General features: G+C 40.8%; 1 protein-coding gene across 1 annotated transcript in view; it reads right to left on the bottom strand.

Moving 5' to 3' along the window:
* Positions 1-23,748, bottom strand: part of usp43a (ubiquitin specific peptidase 43a) — a 127,772-nt gene that overhangs the window by 86,949 nt on the left and 17,075 nt on the right. Inside the window, exon 3 of the mRNA XM_082535880.1 lies at positions 2,346-2,449. Coding sequence (XP_082392006.1) covers positions 2,346-2,449 — 104 coding nt within the window. The remainder of the gene's footprint in view (positions 1-2,345; positions 2,450-23,748) is intronic.

The following is a 23,748-nucleotide window of genomic DNA, read 5'->3' as shown; positions in this document are numbered from 1 at the left end:
CTATTCCACACAGTCCTCCTAAATAAAATCTCATGTGCTCAGACACATGTCCCTATTGCCAGTCTTGGCAGCCGGGGGTCAGTCCGCCAGGGCCTCCGCTCCTGGCCGCCACCCGGCACACAATCCACCCGACCCTTATGGCGCCTCCTGCGGGTGGTGGGCCTGCGGGAGGATGGGCCCATGTCTCCTCTTCGGGCTGTGCCCGGCCGGGCCCCATGGACTAAGGCCCGGCCACCAGACGCTCGCCCTCGGGCACCCTCCCCGGGCCTGGCTCCAGGGCGGGGCCCCGGTAACCCTATCCCGGGCAGGGTAAACTGTTCCCTCGGTGTCCTTTTCATAAGGGTCTTATGAATCGCTCTTGTCATCGGGTGAGGGCCTCCAGCTCGCACTGGAACGGTTCGCAGCCGAGTGTGAAGCAGCGGGAATGAGGATCAGCACCTCCAAATCTGAGGCCATGGTTCTCAGCCAGAAAAGGGTGGAGTGCCCACTCCGGGTCGGGGATGAGTTCCTGCCCCAAGTGGAGGAGTTCAAGTATCTCGGGGTCTTGTTCTCGAGTGATGGGAGAAGGGAGCCGGAGATCGACAGACGGATTGGGGCTGCAGCTGCAGTAATGCGGACGCTGCACCGGTCCGTCGTGGTGAAGAGGGAGCTGAGTGTAAAAGCAAAGCTCTCAATTTACCGGTCGATCTACGTCCCTACCCTCACCTATGGCCACGAGCTGTGGGTAGTGACCGAAAGAACGAGATCGCGGATACAAGCGGCAGAAATGAGCTTCCTCCGAAGGGTGGCTGGCCTCTCCCTTAGAGATAGGGTGAGAAGTTCGGCCATCCGGGAGGGGCTCAGAGTAGAGCAGCTGCTGCTCCACATCGAAAGGAGCCAGCTGAGGTGGTTCGGGCATCTGACAAGGATGCCTCCTGTGTGAGGTGTTCCAGGCATGTCCCACCGGGAGGAGGCCCCGGGGCAGACCCAGGACACGCTGGAGAGATTATATCTCTCGGCTGGCCTGGGAACGCCTTGGTATTCCCCCGGATAAGCTGGAGGAGGTGGCTGGGGAGAGGGAGGTCTGGGCCTCTTTGCTTAGGCTGCTGCCCCCGCGACCCGGCCCCGGATAAAGCGGATGAAGATGGATGGATGGATGGATGGATGGTGCTCAGACACAGTATGGGCCTAATTCACTAGCACTCTCTCTGGAAGCCCAGTCATACATATCATGCATTAGTGACCTATGTTGCAGAGCAGCTATTATAGTGATGTTGAATCCACTGGGAAAAAATGACCAAGTGTGAGGTATCAGAAAGCCAGCACTCTGCCAGAGTTAATCACAAAAAATTGGGATTGATGAATTTATATATATTACTCGCTTATTTCTCTAATAGAAAAGGAAACATATCACTGTCTGTGAAGGTTCTCAGTCATCTCGTAGTCTAAGGAGCTTGGAAAGAAAAGCGCCTGGACTTCTTCTTTAAGCTCAACTTAAAGAAGTCCAGATGCTTTTCTTTCCAAGCTCCTGAAACATATCACTGTATATTTTGCTACATGCAGAAACATACTGTACTGGCCTAACTGCTGATGACAGCATGCCTTACAGTCATGCATAAAAGACATTCACAAGTTTCAATCAGGCTTAGTAACAAGGAGCTGAAAAGATTACTATCTTTATGGGCCAAGACTACCTTTCACTAATATGTTTAAAGTTATTTCCCTTTTAGATCATCTGACTATCCAATCGAATATTAACTTAAAATAAAGAATTTTTTTTTTAGTACATCCTGATATTCACAAGGGTGCAGCAAGTTTACATTGTTCAGTAATCAAGTGAAAAAATGAATGTTCAAAGTGATGTTATTGTAGTCCACCACATGTGCTGACAAAGTTTCTCAAAGGTCTAGAGGCAGTTCCATTAATGGATCTATTAAACTAGAAAACCTCAGTCACTGACTTTCCGCTGTGAATGAAGGAATAAGAGCCAGAGGCCACTACTAAAGATAAATCCCTTAATCCTTTATAGGTCTGTCCGACCTACTTTTTCCCAAGGTACTGATTTTTATCCAGAGGAGAGAAAATACATTGTCACTTTAGCCAAAGCAATATATGTTTAAAAGTATGCATTTCATTCTGTTTATTCGAACACAACCCCAGGACATTGTGTAACCGAATGTTGCATAATTGGTGAGATACCTGGAAGAGTTTCCAGAATCGTTGTCAGCGTAAGTCTAAGAGTGCAGTTGAAACTATCTGAAGCTTAAAGGCCAACAAATAAGGAACATTCATCCAGTCACCTGATGCTACAAACATTATTTTAAAAACAAAGTTCTTTAACACATTTTTACATCTGTGCTTCTCACCTGTACTGAGCCTGGAAGTGTTCGTGGACAAAACTGTTTCGCCCTCGAGGTTGCTGTATGCTGGCTACACTGGGACTGGAAGCATGATCCAATGGACTTGCCCCCTGTAAACATGGAGAAGACAAAAAAGAACTGAAAACTGTTCTATAATGTATAATGTTAAATAACCATACATTACTTCCTTATGACATTACTACAAATGACACTGAACACCACTTTCTGAATGCTGTATCATTCACTTCGATTTTAAGAAGCATCCCATCTACAACACAGTGCATTTACTCTGTTCAAATTGAGAGTAGCTATCACTAGCACAGGAATACATAAATAAGCTTCATACAAAAGGTAAAACTCGATGCCAGGATACAAAGTGTCTCCGGTGTTACTTCATCAACACCGACAGATGCTGATGCAAAGCAGAGGGGAAAAGTAACCAAATTCAATGGCAGCTACGGGTAATACAGAAGATGCATTTTCCCTGCCTTATTATTGTTATGTATCTCTAGGAACGAGTAAAATGAGTCAAGAATCATTCACATGCATTGTAAGTGGCTACATTAAACTACAAGATGATCAAAATGATTAGATGAAGAGAGATGAAGAAAGAGTGAGACAAAAATTAAGAATCAATCCTATAATGGGTGCAGTCATAAAATATTTGAGCAGGAAATATCTATTGAAGAGAATCAAAGTTTAAATGGTTAACCACAAAACAGTCAACACAGACTAGAGTCACAGGAATATTTGAGGATGCCAAACATCCTCAGTGTCACGCTGATGTCTGCTGAATAAACTAAATAGCAGCAATACTCCCACATGCTGTGTCATACACAGCAGGAGGGCAGAAAGACTTCAAAGATAAACAAAAGTATAAAAGAATGATGCCAATGAATAAAAGATCACAGCAACAGATTTCTGCATTTCCATTGTGTGTAACTATTCTTAAAAACGTAGCTAACATTGGGTGGTAATGGCGGACTTAACACACAAAAGAAATCCCAGGTCTGCAAGTACATTTACTTCTATTCAGGAGTTATGCACGCTGGTGTCAGTTTGCTTTGAACGAGCAAGGAGAGAAATGCTGACGTGTTTTTATTGTTGCTGTGCTAACCACTGAGGAGGACCCTACAGATCCCTCCGACAGTACATCAGTAGCATTCTAAAAAGTTTGCATGACAAGGCTAATTTTCAGAAACCAAACTTTACTTGCAAAAGTACATTGTCCTTTAATTCTTAAAGAAGTTACATTCTTTCTTTACACTGTATTTCACTATAAGAACACTTACACAGATATTTTCATTCATTTCATCTAGTCTGTTTACCACTTTGTGATGTAAATGATAGTAATTGTTTTGTTTATTCAGGATCATGTTTCAAATCTTTCCTTTTGAGAAATCATTAAGTGCTACACACATGCTAATTAGACAACACAGTGCCGTAGTTTAAACCCTCAAGCGAATCAAACATTAAGCAGCAAACAAAGTCAGAGTCCACTGAGAAATGAGACTTTCTGCACCCGGTCTTGGGCCATGTGAAATAATGACAATCCAACTTTGATGAAGCTTTTCTTTTGTTCAAACAAAATCCAATCATCGCTGCTCTCACTCTGAACAATGGGCAGCTTTTGGCATCTTTGAAAACTTTTTTCAAGGATGGCTCTTTTCCTGAATATTTAATGAGGCACAAGCACAAAGCCCAGGAAGCATGTGTGGCAGTTTGTGTTTTTAAAATCCATCTCAGCCCTATTTTTAGACGTGGCCTTGTCTCTACTTTCATGTTTGTCTATTAAGTGGATAAAAACTTCATCCTTTGACTTACTGCAATATGTAATTGCAATATCTCAGTATTTTTGAAAGGTGTCTCGCTATAAAGGAAAACCACCAAGTAACCTTTTCAATTCAAGTAAGCAGTAACAGAAAGTGATGTGTACACAGTAGACAAATGTGCCTTTACTTCTGAGTCAAGCTTTAAAACATATCAGTTCTAACGGACAGCTTAGAAGGGGAGTTGTAGAGATAGGAAAGGTGACTCAACAGAACCTGGATACCACATTTTTTCCAGGTTTGCACCTTAAACCTTACGTAATATTTAACAGCACAAAATTGAAAGTCAACTTAGATATCTTTGGGACTCTAAGTTCCACAAACAACATAGGTTTATTTCAGTTTTTCCTGAACATAAAATACTGTTAAAGAAAAAATTTTTAAAAAAATATTAATACTCTATAATTCACATATGAATCATCTCTCTTGGCATATCCCAAGCTAGGCTGTGACTGACTCCCCTTTTCAGAATTTTGTCCTCTCTTTTTTTCCCCTTGCATCTCTTTTCTTGAGGACAATGGAGAACAATCCTCACACCCTTAGAGACAGACTAGATTACAAATATCGCCATGGAAACAGTGGCCTCATTCCCCTCAATGAACATGATGGAATGGGGAACTTTTTTATTAGCCACAGCGTCCCCTAAAAATAGAGAAAAAAATGCAGTGATTGTGAAAGTTTAGACTGATACCAATGGTTAAAATAGCAATTTGGCTTATAGTGTCTTACTGATATTTTGTTTTCTGTTTGTTTGCTTGGTTTGTTTAGTTAGAGCAGTTTTTCTACCTTATATGTGAAAGAAATTAATATGTGTTCATTGTGGAAAAAATAATAGCATTGACAGTATTATGATACTGCCTTTTAATGATCACAAATTAAAAATTAAAAGTTTATCAGACTTAATCCCAGATATAAGAAACACTGGAGATAATAGAAAACTTAACTAGTGTAAGAATATTTTTCACCAACACAGTGATTCCCATGGAGCTATTAGCTGAAAACACTGTATCTCAGCACGGTGTGCAGCATGTCCTCAACAAAATTTGAGGAAAGTTATGTCCTTGAGGAATTGGAAAAACATCTATCAAAGACTGGATTCATCTGACGCTTTAACTGATCATCATTCATCCATCAGAAATGGCCTCAGTTGAAGGCTAGCTATCAAGATGTCATTCTTAAGGAAGGGAAATAGGTAGAATACCAAATTACAAAAGAACTGGACTGAAAATCAGTGGCAACAGACCTTTTGGAGTGATTAATCCAAATTTGAATTTTTCTTTCAGATTATTGTCAATATATACAGAGGAGGTCAGGAGTGAGGTACAACTGTAAGGGTCTACAGCAGGGGTGCCCAATCCCGGTCCTCGAGAGCTACCGTCCTGCAGCTTTTAGATGCATCCCTACTCCAACACAGCTGATTCAAATGGTTTGATTACCTCTTCAGCATGCCATCGTGTTTGGCAAAGGCCTGATAACAAGCCATTCATTTGATTCAGCTGTGTTGGAGTAGGGATGCATCTAAAAGCTGCAGGACGGTAGCTCTCGAGGACCGGGATTGGGCACCCCTGGTCTACAGTCATCTGTAAAACACAGTGAATGCTCTGTCATGGCTATAATCTTGATAGAGAAGGCAAAAGGCAGCCGACATCCAAAGAAGAGCTTTGAATTTCCTCCAAAAGGCCTGAAGAGCTGTTTCTAAAGACTATTTAAAGAAATGACAAGAAAGCTCTAAGAGTCTAAAAGTCTAAGAGCATTAAGGCTGTGAAGAATTAAGGTGGTATTAACAATACTGGCTTTCAAGCTCGTTAGAATTGTGAAACTCTGTTTTTGTCTTATGTATTGTATTTGCATGTATCCTTGCAGCAACAGATTTCTGCATGTCCATTTCCAATTTCTTTGCAAAACATATAGACATGGGGGATAGCTGAAAGCATTTGCATAGTACTGTTCACTGGACATAGCATATCAAGGGCTTTTTCTCAGAGAAAGCACGACTCCCAAAATGATAAAATATTTCATTCTCAATTTTGGATTCATCCTTCCAAATTCTTCTGCATGTCGAATATTTATAATATTCAGGGTCACAGTGGAACAGGTGACTATTTCAGCTGTCATACGGCGAGGGACAGGGGAGACCCTGGACAAGCGAACTGTCTGTCACAGAACCCACACAGAGACAGACAACAATTCAAACTCGTTCACAGCTAATTCAGACTTAGAGATGAACTTAACATGCATATAATACATGATTTACTTCTAACAGTCAACGAAAGGCAAATTCAAAACTTTTGCAGTTCACCCATAGTGCAGGAACCATTCTGGATTCTTCATTATTCAATTTAACTAAGAATACAGCGCACACCAAGAATATAAACAGTTCATTATAAAGTTAACTTAAGTGTGCCAAACAAACATAACAGGAAAAAAATATGATCAAAACTGACTTTGATACTTAATTCTCTATGCATTACTAAATCAAACCACCGCATTTCAAAAGGCATCTCTCACCAGAATCAGGTCAACAACCTCTTAGCCAGACCCAAGATCGGTAAACAGATGCCGAGAATGAGACAAAACTGCTCATATGCACACTTAACACCTTTAAGACACATATGCACATGCATACAGAATATTCCGCAGATGCAAACAATAGGATAGACAAAGAAAAAGAACACTGAGACTCCACCGCTTCTTTATTTAGCACCAAGGGAATAATGAATACCACCACAATGTTGTTCCAGCTCTGCTATGGTCTGCCAAAAATAGATGCGGGGGCCGGCCGCAGCAATAACAAGTGAATACTAATATTCAGAGGCAGTAAGCTGTTCAATTGTCACACTGGGTATAATCCAAAAAACCCTCCTAATGCTAACAGATCTAGGCCATATTCAGCTGCCTCCTGTTGCTTGAGGGCGAAATTACCAGCGGCATCATGCTCCTGGCAATATAATTGATTTCTAAGATTTACATATCAGCCGGGTTTCAGAACTCAGCATGCTCGGGCTTATATAGCTGTACTTATTTTGTTCTCTAAATGACTATAGCGTCGAACTGTACACAAGCTACTTAAAGAAGAAAAAAAAGCAAGCAGAGCAATGAGCAGGTAGAAATAAGTTTAAAATATGTCAACCAGAGCAAGTAACTTAGCAAAAGTTGGAAGGTGGTATTAAATGGCTCTGCTGCTTCTCTTAGAGTTGGGAATAGGCATATTTTGGCCATGCCAATGAGTTTAGTCAGTTTCATTTTTACTTTTTTTCTGCACAAGCAGCCAGGTGTTATAGCCAGTCGATTAAAGCACGAAGAACTGATGTAAAGTGTACGTGCAAAAGCCTGGTGGACTCGTAGCAATGGGCTGAGAGATTAGGACACAAATAACTTTGACAATAAAAACTTTAGTTATTAGCAATGAGTGATGAAATTGAGTTTGGTGTTTCCATTAGACCAGTCCTCTAAAATGAAGAGCTTTTTTAGCTTTGGCAGCAAAAGCTATTCCCAGCATACTGAGGAAATGTTTCTGAGGTGCAAAAAGAGCCACGGTCACTTTGAAAAGAACACTGTGTCCTTCATCTCTTTTGTTCTCCCTTTTTTCTTTTTGTTTACTCCTGCTCTGAGCAAGGAGAGGTCAAAGAGGTACGCATCACAATCATCAGCAGAGCTAAGCACTATCGCATCACAGGAGCAGCAAACCCAACAGGACTCAGGGGTATTGTGTGCTCACATGAAGGCTCACCAGGAGCTGTGCACACAAACCCCCACCTATAAAAAAAATCACGGGTAGAAGAGCACGCAGATAAACTTCAAGCCAACCATTGTATTGTCTAATTAGATAAGTCATGCTTGAGCTTTGTCACCTTTAAACTGATTATACTGTTGATAACACAGGACACAACTACATTACTGCATGTCACCGAATCTTCTACGCGGTTCCTCTGAGGTATAAAACAATGTAGTGCTAAAGTAAACATTTGCACAAGTCTTCATCTGTTTGATATTGGTAGTCATTCAACTTCACTCACACCTAGAGAAACCACCTGGTGGTGAGTGGGTGCTTGTGAGCATAGCCAGCGTGATATACTTACAGCTAAGTAAAAACAAGAGCAGACTGTTGCTTTGACTGTCGTGGGATTCTGCATGGCTGCATCGTAACTATATTCCCACCTACAGCTTTCATGTGCTGCTCTCTTCCCATCCCGCCTGCCTTCACCTACTGCATCACTGCAGGGCATCACAACATGCACAATTTGGCACAGATACTGAAACACTCCAGTGTTATATCAACTGTCAAAAAAAAAAGCCATCTGAAATTCTTCAGAAGATCTAAGCAAGTAAAAGGTTTTCGAAGGAAAAGGAACAAAATCTGTGGCATATACACAAGTGTGCTATCTTTATCCCATCAGGACTCTCCTACTGCACAGTTTGAAACAAGATTAAAATGCCTTTGCAAAGACATGCTCTCAATTGTGAAAGCACAGAGGCCACGGAGAATGAAAATAAGAATGACGAAATATGAGCAATGAAGTATAACCCTCTTCTGACAGTGCACACTGGAGTATGAAATATTCCTCAAGAGTAAAAATTCTCACTGATGTGGGCAAATCTTAACAAGGTAGCAAGTCACAGTGATGCGTACGACCATCCCGCAACTCATACACATCATGACAACCATGACAATCAGAGAGGAACAACACGGATACTTGATTGCTGTCTTTCCTGTGACCCAAGATGTCCTGGTCTTCCCCCAAACTTTGCTCCGTTGAATCTCACCTCTGTTGGCACTCAGCTCTGTATGATCACTGAAGCATTTCTGCAGTGTAGCCACTCTAAATCTCTTTGGCCCTGTGCCCCCTTTGTCTGCTGGCAGAAGCACAGCTTCCCTTCAGAGATCTTCACACTCCAATCCCTACATGAAAACATATGCTGTTATCAAAGCCATGCTGATTCCCCGTGGCATGCATTCATGCGTGATGTTTGAGGGAGTCTGAAGCAGAGGGGAGTGAGTAGAAGTTTGACTTAATGTGTGTGGCTGTATATTTGAAGGTGTGTGTGTGTGTGTGTGTGTGTGTGTGTGTTTGCAGTTGTACGTACAGTACGTGCAGGCTTAGAGATCTGAAATCACTGTGATAATGGGAAATAGGAGGTCCGATCCTATCCAAGAATCAAACAGGTGGTGTTTAGTGTGCGGTTAGGCTGTTGGTATAGCGACAAAACAAGACAAGAACAAACCAGCAGAGACGTTTTAGCCATGAGGTAGAGAGATTAAATAATAACCCAAAAGACTTCAGATTTCAGCCTTGACACTGACAGGTGGTGTGTTTCTGCTCCCGGCTTAAAATTATGACTGTGATAAGAAACTCCTGAACAGGCAGCTTAGGTAACCCAGCCACTGGCCAAAATCTTCAAGGGGCCACAAGATAAATGCTTTGGCAATGAGCCTTACAAAGCAATTTAAGTATGTTTTTAAATATGTAAAATATGCTGGCAGTAGTTTAACATAATCATTACTGAGGAAAAGGTGAAGCAAGGTCAATGTGCAAACAATATTTTACAGTTTTCATGTACTTTCATTAGGTACACCTGTTCAACCGCCCTATAATGCAAATCTATAATCAGTCAATCACATGGTATTCATTTAGGGCTGAAGGCATGGTCTAGACGACCTGATGATGTTCAAACTGAGCATCCGAATGTGGAAGAAAGCTGACTGAAGTGACTTTGAACATGGCATGTTTGCTGATGTGAGTGTTTCAGAAACTGCTTATCGGCTGGAATTTACAGAGAACAGTACGAGAAAGAGCAAATATCCAATGAGCATCAGTTTTCTGGGTGAAAATACCTTGTTGATGGCAGAGGTCAGAGAAAAATGGCCAGTTGTTTGAGAGGCAACAGTGACCACTCGATACAACTAAGATAGACAAAAAAGCATCTCTGAGTGGAAAATGGGCTACAGCAGCAGAAGACCACACCAGTGTCGCTCCTGTCAGCTGAGAATAGAATATTGAATAACAATAATAATAATAGAAGATTGGAAATCATTGCATGGCCTGATGAGTATTGATATTTGCTGCATCATTCCAGATTTGATGGAAACAACAAGAAAGCCTAGATCTATGCTTTCTGCTGGAGTTTGTTGCTGACCATGCCCTTTATAACCAGCGAACGCCCTTCTTCTGATGGCAGCTTCCAGTACGATGATGCAACATCTCAAATCATCTCAAACAGGTTTCTTGAATATGACAATAAGTTCACTGTACTCTGTACACTGTATTCAGAGTCAGTGGCCAACAAATCTCACGCAAGTGTGCAACGCTATCATGTCAATATGGACCAAAATCTGTGAGGAATGTTTCCAGCACCTTGTTGACCAGTGTACATCAACGCAGCTCAAATGTAGAGCCCACTCAAAGGCCATGTGCCGCAGTCAGTTTTGATGAAGAAATGCAGTAGAGAACCGGGAACTGTAGAGTTACACGACGCAGACTGCAGAATGTAATTCAACATAGACGACATCAGGTGCATATAATAAACACCAACATGTCATTATTACATGACTACTAAGATTTAAATGTGTTTCTTCAAGCTACATGTACTGCTGTAAAAAAAATATCTGTTGCTTTATAGAAAAATACTGATTTACCGTCAGAATTTCACTTAAATACTGAAACTGCATCAAACATTACAGTATATTTTCATACATCCAGACTATATCAAGTTGTTTTTTCCTAATCATTTAACATATCCTACTCTTTTCACTTTATTTTTTCAATCCTCTGAGACTAACAATTTCAGAGAGAGAGAGAAAGAGAGGGGTATAATCACTATGTTCTTTTATTGAATCCTTTCACAGCAGCTGAGGAGAGAAACATGTTTTATTTTGTTTTGTTTTGTTCTTATTTATTACGACCAAAAATAAACAGTATCCAACCAAAGACGCTGACTCAGTTATCATCTGAAACCACATTTCTAATCAACCGGCGGGCTCAAGGGGCTTAACACAGTCACCTTGACTGCCAGTAACAGCTCTGATTCATCTCCTACATACCCGACGAATGCTTACTCACACATACACAAATAATTCTCATGTGCGCAAACATGCACATAGCAGATAATACAAAATACTAACAATATACAATACACTTTTCTGTGTTTTCTTTGCGTGAATTGAAATCGTTTGTGATCGCAACCTCACGCTCTGGTTGCCTTTCGCGTGGCCTCTCATACACACTAACAGGCGTGCAGTATTTAGAAGCTGTGCATGGTCATAATAGCTTTTAGTGCCTAAATGCACCTAAAGTTTGTGTCGCCAAAGGATGAGTGGCAACATTCATTGAGGTGAAAAAACCCACAAAATTCTGACAGCAGGCCATGAGTGACACTGGCATAGAAGTGGGAATGAATCCGAGTTGAGATGCTGCCATGGCTCTTCTTCCAAATGTGTTTCCACCTCAGAGAGGCAAAGCATGATCCTGCCAAATTCAGCCAGGCTGACCAGAAGTGTAATCTCTTCCAGCCATGCCCACGGCTCAAATGATGAAGGCCTGAAGAAATTCTCATGATAAAACCTGGCAAACGAAGCCTTCAGGTGATGCAAAGCCAGCTGTGACTGCAGTGGCTCTGATGCTCTATGTTGTACCAGAGAAATGTGACACTACCCACAGGAATGTATACTGTAACATTTCCGTATCTTTTCCACACAGTTTCCGCTGATTTAATTTTTAAATTAAATTTACACTCAACATAAAATTAAACCATAAAAACACAAGATTTTTTACTGGTTTTACCGTTTATAGAAATATTCATTTTATGTTCAAGTGTCCTGCTTCAAGAAGTAGTTGATCCCGTTAGCCCACTCATGAGTGACAACGAATGTGACTGCTGCAGAAGTCAACTTACCCAGTGTGGCCAAAATTTAGAAACTGCCAGGCATCTCTGATCAGTTATCTGTGCTAGGAAATGGGCTGCCTGCTGTGTGTGGTAGCATTCTGAATTTAGTACGTTGCATAACATGCTGACGTGATGTTTCTTAGAAAATTAGACATGGCATCTGAGGAGTGTGCGTTCACAGGTACAAATAAAAAGGAAACATGTATCTCAAAATAATTATTCCTCTTGTTATAAAAGATGCCATAGAAAAGAAAGAAGCAGGACCCAAAGAAAATAAAATGCGTGGACCTTGGACACAACCTTCAAAATAAAATATTCATTTCTGACTCAACAGAAAAAAAGATTATCTTTTAAAGAACAGCTTGGAATATAATGACTATATCATGATGTACATTTTCAATATACAGCCTTGAAATCAAAAGTCACATTTTAACAGCTGTGTAATTTTATTTTCTAAACTCTGCTCACTATTTTATAAAGAGTTAAGATACCTTTCGACATGTGTGTTGTGGACGAGTTTCTCTTCGTAAGTTTTACAGTGTTTTGAGAACATTTTATAGGAGCTGAAGTGGCCACACTTTAACTCCTGGTCACAGCTTGATGATTTCGGTCTCCAGCAGGAAGAGATGATGTCTCCCACTGAGCGTGTGAATTAGGGAAGCCAGTGTTGACATACTGTAGCTGCTGGTTGCTTCTGAACACAGCCAGATCCACTCTCGTCTTTCACAGAAAGGCTGCCAGTTGAATGGCAGTCATTCCAGCACAGGGCAGGTTTTAACAAAAGTATGTTTGTACGTTTGTCAACACAATTGGAGAACTAGAACTTTGCTGATTTAATTGCACTTTGTAATCAAAAAGCTTCTGATAGAAAATCAAGCAGTGTCTACACAGTGTCTGCAAGCTTTTCTCAAAGTAGCAGAATGTAAAGCCAACATGACTGAACAAGGTCAATAAGAGATGGATGTTTTCATTACATTCTTTAAAAACTAAATGAATAAAAGCAATGCTATTAACCTCATGAGCCTGCCTTACTCTTACTGTACCATTAGCTTTTGCTCTTTCATGGTCTACCTGTGGATTTAGAAATCAGCTGGTTGTGATATGAATTTCATTACATTCATACAGAAATGCTGCACTGAGGCAATCTGTTGTGATGCACTGCACAGTGGGATATGCTGTGACAGTCCACCAGCCTACCAATGTGCCTGGTTTGTCCATGTATGCCAGTAACTCGCTGTGGCCAAGTGGCGAGTGAGACCCAAAACATATACCCAAAGCAACCCAGGGGTTTATTGAAGCAAAGAACTGGAATATTCTTGAATGTCTGAGTCAGTCATCTGATCTTAACCAAATTGAGCATGCATTTCACTTGTTGAAGGCGAAACCTTGGACAGAAAGGCCCAAAGACAAACAGCAACTAAAAGCCGCTGCAGTAAAAGCCTGGCAGAGCATTAAAAAAAGAGGTAGCCCAGCATGTGGAGATGTCCATGAGTTCAAGACTTCAAGCTGTCATTGCCAGCAAAGGGTTTTCAACCAAGTATTATTAGAAATTAACATTTTATTTTCAGTTATTTAATTTGTCCAATTACTTTTGAGCTTCTGAAATGAAGGGGTCGTGTTAAAAAAAATCCTATAGTTCCTCACATTTTTGTGAAATCTTTTTGTTCAGCCTACTGAATTAAAGCTGAAAGTGTGAGCATCTGAGTTGTTTCATTTTAAACTCATTGTGTAATGTGCAGAACCAAAAAGTTGTTTTTGTCCAAATATATATGGAACTAACTGTATCCTCAGGACAAAATGCAGAAACCACCACCTGACGCCACAGTTGGTCAGATTCCAAACACAAGCCTCCATATTTTAATACAGTGCAATTTAATTATATTTATATAGCGCCAAACCACAACAATAGTCACGTCAAGCTGCTTTATATTATAAGGTAAAGACCCTACAATAATACAGAGAAAACCCCAACAATCAGAAGACCCCCTGTGAGCAAGCACTTGATGACAACAGGAAGGAAAAACTCCTTTTTAACAGGAAGAAAGCTCCCACAGAATCGCATCGAGCAAACTAACAACAATTGCTTTACAATCTGGAAACTGGTACCTAAGTTAGTGAGGTCAAGTGAGGTCAAGCTTAAATGACATGAATGAAATGACAGCCATATTTTGCTGGTGACAAAACTGAACAGGAAACCACATTATCATTTTTACGTTGAAGTGTACCAGGAACTTGGTGTGATTAAAGGGAGTGAGAGAAGAGAAATTTCTAGAGAAGAATGCGATTGAGACACCGACAGAGCAACATAGGGACCGAGTCAGAGAGGCAGAAGGGATGTGGTCCAGAGCAGGGGAGGAATGAAAGAAATGCTGTCCATGCATTAAACCAGCTGACTCACCTCTATTCTTTCAGCTACAGCTAATTCGGCCTATTCAAAGCTAGCTTATGGTAACAAGGCAATCTGGGAGATAATGCTGGAAACCACTGGCATTGTTAACCCCACTTCCCCCTGTATTTCTCTGCTCTCTTCTCACCACCTTTGTCCACTCTCACTTCCTCTCTTTACTGGCACTTTCTTTTCACATTAAATTTCGAGTCCACAGCAACAAATAAATATGCCCACGCTGTTCTGTGCTTTCTTTGAACAAAACAATTGCCCTTTCACTTGTGTTTCTTTATGATTCTGGATCAAAAAGCCACACGCAAACAGCTGCACATGAACTTCTTCTGAGCGTAGTCCTATCCCACAAGAACCCTGCGTGTATCCACTTGATTTCATGCAGTGCAGCAAGACCCGCCACTCTTTGGCTGTTACTATGGGGATGCCAGCTGGGCCAAAACAAAGGCAGAACAGAAAACGAGCAGCCTGAGACAAGAGGCACTGGCAGAGCTCTGACAGCCAAATCAGCCTTGGCTTTAGAAGCTAGAACCACCTATCTCTGTTTTTCTGTGTCTCTTATTCCGAAGTGTTTATTTTCAGACAAATGTTGATTTAGAAGAATATATTAGGTTTAGTTTTTGAGATGAAGGGGAGAGAATTAATTAGCTTCCTAAGAGGAAGGACTCTGCTTGCTTTGATGAAGTTGTGCTCTGAGTTGACCAGTGGCAGAGCCTCTGGTTGTATCAGGAAAAAAAAGAGAAGTACCAAAGCTGATCTGCGCTTGGCATCCTGGGAAAGACAGAAAGAGATCCACTGCTAAAAGGCAACTTGACATCTTTTAAAACTAGCTAAGGTAATTTGACAGTGTTATATTGTGGACAATGCAGGAAATTGCACAGATTGAATATGTAAATAAATAAAAACACTTTTAAAACTTTTCTACTCTGTACTGAGAGACACAATAAGAATTGCACGAGGTTGGCCAGTATCCTGAAAGAAAAGTCACAACACTTCTGATGCCAACTTTGTGAATAAAGTCAACAAAGCCAAACAGAAAATATAAACAAATAAGACATAGAGATTTGAATTTCAGTTTCATATAGAGGTGATGTTCTCAAAAGCTCCTTTATTGATTTTAAAAACCAACACAGCAGCAACTTCAGAGAAATATTCCAGAGGCCTTTCAACGTGTCTCCGTGTAGGAATCAGTGTTTTATGGATAGAATTCCAGAAAAAGCCACTAAAACTGTCAGCTGAATCTGCCATCTTATTACTCTTACCTGCACATGGAAATGTAAAATAGAAATAAAAAAAAATACAAGTAAGTGCAAATAAATATTATTATATAAATATTATAAATATGACATTGCTTATAATTGTGTCACTGTGCCACCCAGCTAATGGTTTAGCTGCAAAATGGTAAAGGGGGTGTGATAAAAGGGCTACAGGTGTTCATGTTATGACTTGCCAACTAAACACTTAACTGTTGGTGTAGCAAGAAACTGTGACTCCAGACCAAAACAGGCCCAAATATGAGTAGTGAAGATCGGCAGAACTGAAGCTAATTATCAGTGGGTCTGTGTTGAAGGTTGCTTGTCTAATGATACCTGAGATTCATGCTTCCCCATGTAGCTGGTGGCCAAACTCTTACATGAGCAGTGCCAAACTCCAACCCCCCTAGGTTGTCGTCAAATATAAGCTCATTGCTTAATAGCACATTTAATAGAGCTTAAAGATCCGCAAGATCTTCAACTTTTTGCAGATGATGTGAGTCTGTTGGCTTCATCAGGTGGTGACATCCAGCTCACACTGGAGTGATTAGCAGCCAAGTGTGAAGTGGCAGGAATGAGAATCAGCAACTCCAATTCTGGGGGCCATGGTCCTCAGCCAGAAAAGGTTGGAGTGCCCGCTTGAGTTATTGCCCCAAGTGGAAGAGTTTAAGAATCATAAGCGTCTTGTTCATGAGTGCAGGGAGAGGGGAGCGGGAGACTGACAGATGGATTGGTGCATCCCTGCAGCTGCAGTGATGCGGACGCTGTGCTGGACTGTCGTGGAAGAGAGAGCTCAGCGTAAAAGCAAAGCTCTCGATTTACTGGTTGATCTATGTCCCTACCCTCACCTATGGTCACAAGTTTTGGGTAGTGACCAAAAGAACAAGATCGTGGATACAAGCGGCAGAAATGAGATTTCTCAGAGAGGTGGCTGGCCTCTAATTTTATGATAGGGTGAGGAGTTCGGGCATCTGGGAGGGGCTCAGAGCCGCTACTCCTCCACATCAAAAAGAGCAAGTTGCGGCAGTTCGGCATCTGACAAGGATGCCTCCTGGGTGCCTTCTGGGTCAGATGTTAAAAGCATGTTCCACCAGGAGAAGGCCCCAGGCCAGACCCAGGACGCCTTGGTGTTTTCCCGGACAAGCTGGAGAAGGTGGCCAATGAGATGGAGGTCTGGGCTTCTCTGCTTAGGCTTTTGCCCCCACGACCTGGTGCCGGATAAGCTGATGGATGGTTGGATGGATGCTTAATAGCAAGAGTGGTTAAGTGACCATCATAGTAGGTTTTTTTGTTGTTGTTTTGGTTTTTCTTGAAGATTTAGGCTTTAACAATTTTGACTAAAATGCTGCAAAATTATCAGCAATTGACAGAGTTCTTGGTTTTTTAACTACTGTAAAATAATATGTGGATAGTACATTTTATGCATTACTTTGTATTTATGCCATTCTAGTAAATAATAATGCTGCCATCACCGATTAAAGTGCTTCTGTTTTTTGAGCCACGCAAAGTCAGTGCCTCTTTTTAAACCCTTTATCCTTCTGGAAAATCTGCCACACTGGCACATTAGTACTTAAGCTGCAGTAAAACCAACAGGAAAAACACACACACACACACACACACACACACACACACACACACACACACACACACACACACACACACACACACACACACACACACACACACACACACACAGCTACAATGAAAAGTGTCACACTACTCAAAACAAGCTGAGGGACTAAAAATCTATATTATTTTAAGCCTCGGCACTATGCCAAGATTATTCATAATTATGTTTTTAATCAAATACAAATCAGTTATTTTGTATTATTTATTTTCATTCTTCATTGGATATTATGATAAATGATTTGAACTTAAGCAAGATATAAATAAATCATTAGAGTTTCAGGCCATTGAGGACAATGACAAACACTAAAGAGCTGGTGAGACAGGAACAGGTCAGACTGCATCACAGAGACGGGTCCTGTTCAACAGGCGCACAGGTGTCAGGAAGAGACAACCATATAAGGACGCCAAGAATCTGAAGGTGGGTGTGGTGGAAGTGAACAAACGTGAACGTTGAACCTCTAGTTTACACTTTGCTTACTTGAATATCATCAACAAAAAGTATATTCACATGTTCCTTCAGTTTGCATAGCCACCAGCAAGACCAGTTTTCAGGAACAAACACTGCTTCATGCAGAAGACAACACAAGGCAGTAAGCACTAAAAAATGTTGCAGGAACTCATTGGAGGATTTACGACTGAATGATTATTCTTCCTGGCTTCCTGTTACCTTCCTGACATTTTACAAGTGAATAACAGCCCACAGGTATCTGTATCTTCTTATGAATAACTAGGCAAAAAACACATGAGATCTGGTACCATAATCAACAGAGCTAATTTTGCACCTTTCATGCAATTTACCCTATGATTAAACCTGCTGAGTAATTTTCAATAGCCAAAAGGCATTCTGACAAGAGACAAATGTACTGCACTTCAGAAAATAACTAATTGCAGGGTGTAATAAAATTACCACCTTGCGGTTATATACCTCCACCAATTAGTCAAGTTTACATCCATATTTAACGTCAAAGGATGCCATTTTCTGTAACAAATTGTAACAATTTTAAGAATATAAGGTTATATAAGTAAAAATAAACTAAAATAACATGATTAGGTTTTCTTGTTCTAGTTGTGGAGTATGAAGTAGCTGACAGTATGTTATTTTATACATCCTAAAAAGTGTTATACATGAGCAAGTTACTGCCAAATGTGTTCTGTGAGGTCAAAATGACCTTTGACCACCAAATTCTAACCCTGCGTGAGTCTAAATCATTTAGTGACAAATTTGAGGTGTTCGTAAAACTCTGTGTTCACAGCAACAAAAAAGTAGTGCAAAGGACATCTGCCTTCAGCCATGGCTGTCAACACTGTAGAGACATAAAAACTGGTCTGCAGTAGCTGGTGACCTATTAGTGTCCCCTCCTCCAAAAATAATACACTACACTATACCCTACAAAATATCCTAAGTCCTACAAATCTCTCTCTACTTTCCACTTGCTGTCTGTTTGACTTCCTTGGCTTCTAGTTGAGTACAGAACAAGTTTATCAGCTGCTCTTGAACATCTAAAAAAAAAAGGATTTCCTTTGAAATATTAATAGATTTGATTAAATGTTTCCAAACAAATGTTGTGAATATTTAATTCACATAGTCGAACTCATTAAAAGCGTTTTGCAGTAAATGCCTAACAGCAGGTTGGTGCCAGTGTCTATAATTTACTCGTAAATACTGACAGGAGGACTGACAGGAGAACTGACAGGAGAACTGACCGTAGAACGTAGCATGAACAAGTTCTGAAATAGAAAGTACGCCCGTCAAAACTTAAAAAGAAAAACAAAAGAGAGTTACAGAAAGCGGCAAGTAAAAGAGGGCTAGCAAGCCAGATCTCTGTCCTGTTGACTCCTGTAAAAAATAGGGAAGTTTTAAAAGCTCTGTTGAAAGCTTTTCCACGCTGTGTCACACATTAACACTCCCAGAAGTGATGCCTGTAGGTCACGAAGGAAGGACAGGAGGCGGTCAGCAGGATGTATCTGCGGCAATCTCCTGAGCACGAATCAATCGCTGGGCTAACATTGCTGCCACTTATAGATCTCCTCTGTGTCTGTCTCTGTCTCCCTCTCTCTGTGACTGTTTTACCCCCTGAGAGGACATTTTTAATTTTTCATAACCTCCTGTAGCATGGCATTTCAGTCACAGCACTCCTCTGTAGGAGTGCTCTGCGGATAAAGGTAGAGGCAGATTTCTATTTTTTACAAGTCCAGCCAACTTCATAGTAGTTATCTGCATGGCAGTCACACCATTGCTACTAAAGATATCATTTTCAGCTGTGCTGGAGTTGGTAAAGTTTGGCTTAAGGGTGAATCACTTTTGGATAGATGTTCTTTAAAGAATAATATACAGTCAATACCTGACAGTTCTCCTCTAACTTATTTAACTTTCTTGTCTTTCTTCCCAGACTATGACTCTAAAAGTCAATACGTGCCAAATCATACTTGATTTAAGTCTAACCACTGATCTTGTGCACCTTTGAACTCATTATAGAGCTGCTGCAATTTTTATTCGTTAGTGATTAGGGTGGGTGGTGAGTGAAGATTATGTTGATCTGTTCAAAAAGGCTCTGTGTAAAGTGACATGCACCACAGTTCGGGACATTTCTGCTGAGCAGTCTCGCTCAGACGCATCAGGACATTAGAGCAGAATATCCCTGTGACAGTAAAAACTCCTGACCTGGTGTTCTTGGCCACTATTTACTTTTCGCTGAAAGCTACTGTTTAGTCTGTGGGTTAAAGCTGGAGACCCTTCTCTCACACTAGTGATGATCAGAAACATCAGTGTCAGAATTTACAGTCTCCAAAAGAGCAATTTAAGAAATATCAGTCTGGATCTGGGCTGAAGGTGCATGAGAAGATGATCTTGGAAGAGAGGCTGGTTAGAGGGCACCTGGCTAAATAGAAAGAAGCTTCTGGTCCCCCCAAGAGGCATTTGTTTGTTAAACTGCCCCTCACAGAAAGTCGCAGTGCCAAGGGGTGAACTGGTGAAAAGTTGTACCTGTACATGAGCTGTGTTAGAGTTTTGCTACTTTTTTTCTTCTTTATTTCTCTTGTTAGCTTTAGTTTTCTTCACCATTGCACAGTAAATATGCTGTAAAAATCCACTGCCGTGAAGAAAATAGGCAAATAAAAAAGAAACTAGACTCTTGAACAGTGTTTAAGGGCCCCCTTCTTTCTACCTTTACCAATCGGTCAACTGTCACAGCTGCTTTTAGCAAAAATCCCTCCTTAAACCTCTACAGAAGCCGCTTGCACAGCAAGTAAACAGCTTGTTAGGTGTCATTACAGAACATTGTCAAAACATTGCTTAGTGGCTTGAAAATAGCTCTGATGGTTTTTGTTTCCAGACTGTTTTCATCACCTTTATCAGCTGAACTTCTGTTGCAGCCTTGTGGTATAAAACTAGCAGCTACAACAGTGGCATCCTGCTGCTTCAGAACACTTGCTTAAAATAAGACACTGTGTTCAAACAAATAAACAGAAAAATGCTCAAATATGGATTGTTTCTGACCTTATCTCTCTGCGGGGTCTCATCTCTGTTCTTAACTCTGAAACTCTCGCAGAAAATCCCAACCTTCTCCGTTACCGCTCTCAGCACTGGACATATGTAATAGTGTCCTCAGGCTTTTCTTCCTTGCTTTGTTTCCTTTCTGCAAACTCTCCCACAGCCATGCATACTACGAAAGTTCTGAATTCACAAGAAAAAAAACAAAAAAAGTACTTCGACTCATAAGCTCTAGTGGGCATAGTGCTAGTGTTCCTCCTTCTTATTCTCTTTCACTTTACATCCTCTTTCTTGCAATTTGCTTTGGTGAATTTTTGAGGGATGATGCAATGAATTAAATTAAAACAGAGGAAGGTTGTCTTAAATTTCAAGGCTAACACAAAAGTATAGGTGACGTATTGATCAGTTCAGGCTTGATACAAAGGAATTCCAAAGCACTGTCAGAGCCGGGCAGTGGAAATCAGGCCAAAGTAAAAATGGGAATTGTGGCTGTGGGTATTCACCTCAATACCCACAGCCACACAAGCCCAGCCCAAAAAATCTGCATTATGTCTCTTTAGAGTTTCAGAGAGTGTACGAAGAGGGCGGGCGGTGGTGGATGGGTGACAGGGCACGATAAGGCTTACTCATTCATCCATCCCTCACTAGCTAGTAGATCAAGATATTACGTCAGGAAAGAGGCTTAAAAAGACATTTGAACATTGGAGGTGAATTATGAATGAAGCCGTGGCAAGAAAGAGAAGGCAAAAAGATATGTGGAGAAATATTTCAAAGACCGGAGGTCTCCACCCCCCCTCATGTAAATCCTATTAGAGTGGTAGGATAGCAAAGTGGGATTAGCTGACCTAGTCCATTCGGTCCAGACTGCTTCATACTGATAAAACACATCACTCTCAGATACACTGCTACACAGAGGTTCCTGCATCTTACTTACAGATGTACAGCCTCAGTGTTGTGAAGGCCTTAACAAGCCAACAGGATCCAACACGGCAACAACATGCTGCGAGAGTTCTTTTCAACATCAAACATTTACCCCCCCTTTTTTTTCCAACGGTAACCCTCTTTGAAAACTGCATCAAAAAGAAATACTTGTCTCACACACACACACACACACACACACGCACGCACGCACGCACGCATGCACGCACACACTCACACACAAAGAATAATAACTCCAGGATAAAACTCCAGGATGTTTCTTTCAGGAATGAGCATTCTCTCTCTGTCAGGAGGAATCTGTGGCATCTTGGAAATGTCACTTGCTGTTACAATCAGGTGGCTGGCCCGGTGTTTGCTATGTTAAGGGTTATACTGCCACAGAGAAGGAGGGGAGAAGCAAGCTGGGCAGTAAAGAGGGAGGGGGTCAAGGTTTCACAACAGAAGAACCTGTCTGATGGTCATCCTTTCTCTCCATCAGTTATTGTTAAATACAAGAGATTGTGTAACATTTTAATAGGAAATCATTCTGATTAGGGACAAACATGGGGTTTTGTGAGTGAAATTGAACATCTACTGCATCCATATCTTTTTGTTTTGTTGTGAAGGCTGACTGTCTACCCATGAAAGAGTATGCTGCTTTTTCTGCCTGTTCATGGCTAGTTTGAGAATTTCTGTGAACTGATCCATGATACTGCCAAGAAACACAGCTTGTGCACTCAACTGGTACAGAGAAATACGGAGGCCACCTTAACAAACAAATGTCAACGAACGGTTTCAGGTTCACATTTAATTATTAAAATGTCTCATTGATGGTGCTGTTAAGATTAAATCTGTCCTTTCCTAGCATCACATAACAAGAAAACACGTTTTGATTGGTCAGTTTATTAACTTGTTATCATTAAAAGCTGAAGATGCATCTATAACATCTAACCTACAACAGACTTACAACAGTCACACCTAAAGACCGTTCTCATCAACAAGCAAGATGTTTTGACTGAGCAAATGCACTAAACTACACACCAAACAATGAGTAAGTAACAACTAGAACTTTTAACAGTGCAACCTTGCAGGTAGCCGACGCAAAAGTGACACGTTTCATGGTCGATGTCAGGTGGAAATGTCAAAAACTTTCTGGATCTCAAGACTTAAGATGAGAATCCTAATATACCACCTATGCTATGATTTTTCATGCACACTATTAACACCCCAATTACAAAAAGTGATTCAATCCAGCTTGGTCTCATAAGCAACAACTATCCCAAAAGGCAACAGGAATTACAACCCTAGGGTATCACTTTTGGTCAGTTTGAATCAATCAACACAATTTCAAGGTGGGAATATGAAAGTCACCAGTTCAGCAGCTGGCTACATGTAAAATATAATCCTGACTTGTTTAATAATGAGTAGCATCTTGGCAGAACGCATTAATGTTACAGGCATATAATCCTCAATTATTCTTTTTAATATTTAATGAACATTTGTCATAATTAGATGGTAAATTCTCGACATATGATCAATCATGTTTTTGAAGTCACAAAACCATATCAGGCGTTCCTTTGGCACTCAGATACTAATATTACTGAGAGATTAGTTTGTAGTGAAAAAGGTTTGGAAGATTCTAAGTTTTATGAGACTTGAAAGCTGCTTTTAAAATTTCATAAAGGCTCCTATTTACAATGTGAGATATGAAATATTAGCAGCTCCTTGACGCTCAACAGTAGTATTTTCAACTAGATTTTTTTATGTTCAACATTTGCATTTTTCTTGTCAACATCATATTATTAGCATTCTGTAGCAGCGTTGACTTGTTTGAACAGTTCCACGGTTAACTTGGAGCATTTTCTGCTTTATTTTGAGCCATCACTATACAGCAAAGTGCAGCTTCTCAAACAAATATATCTCCCTTCTTTCAGATTTCCATTTTTATTAGCGTGAAACACGTCTCTGTCTCCCATAGTGAGAGACAGAGACACTTGCATTTTTGACAGGC

The sequence above is a fragment of the Aulonocara stuartgranti genome (genome assembly GCF_965226115.1).
Source record: "Aulonocara stuartgranti genome assembly, chromosome: 6".
NCBI lineage: Eukaryota > Metazoa > Chordata > Actinopteri > Cichliformes > Cichlidae > Aulonocara > Aulonocara stuartgranti.
The sequence above is the reverse complement of the archived record's forward strand: the minus strand, read 5'-3'. Positions and strand labels throughout refer to the sequence as shown.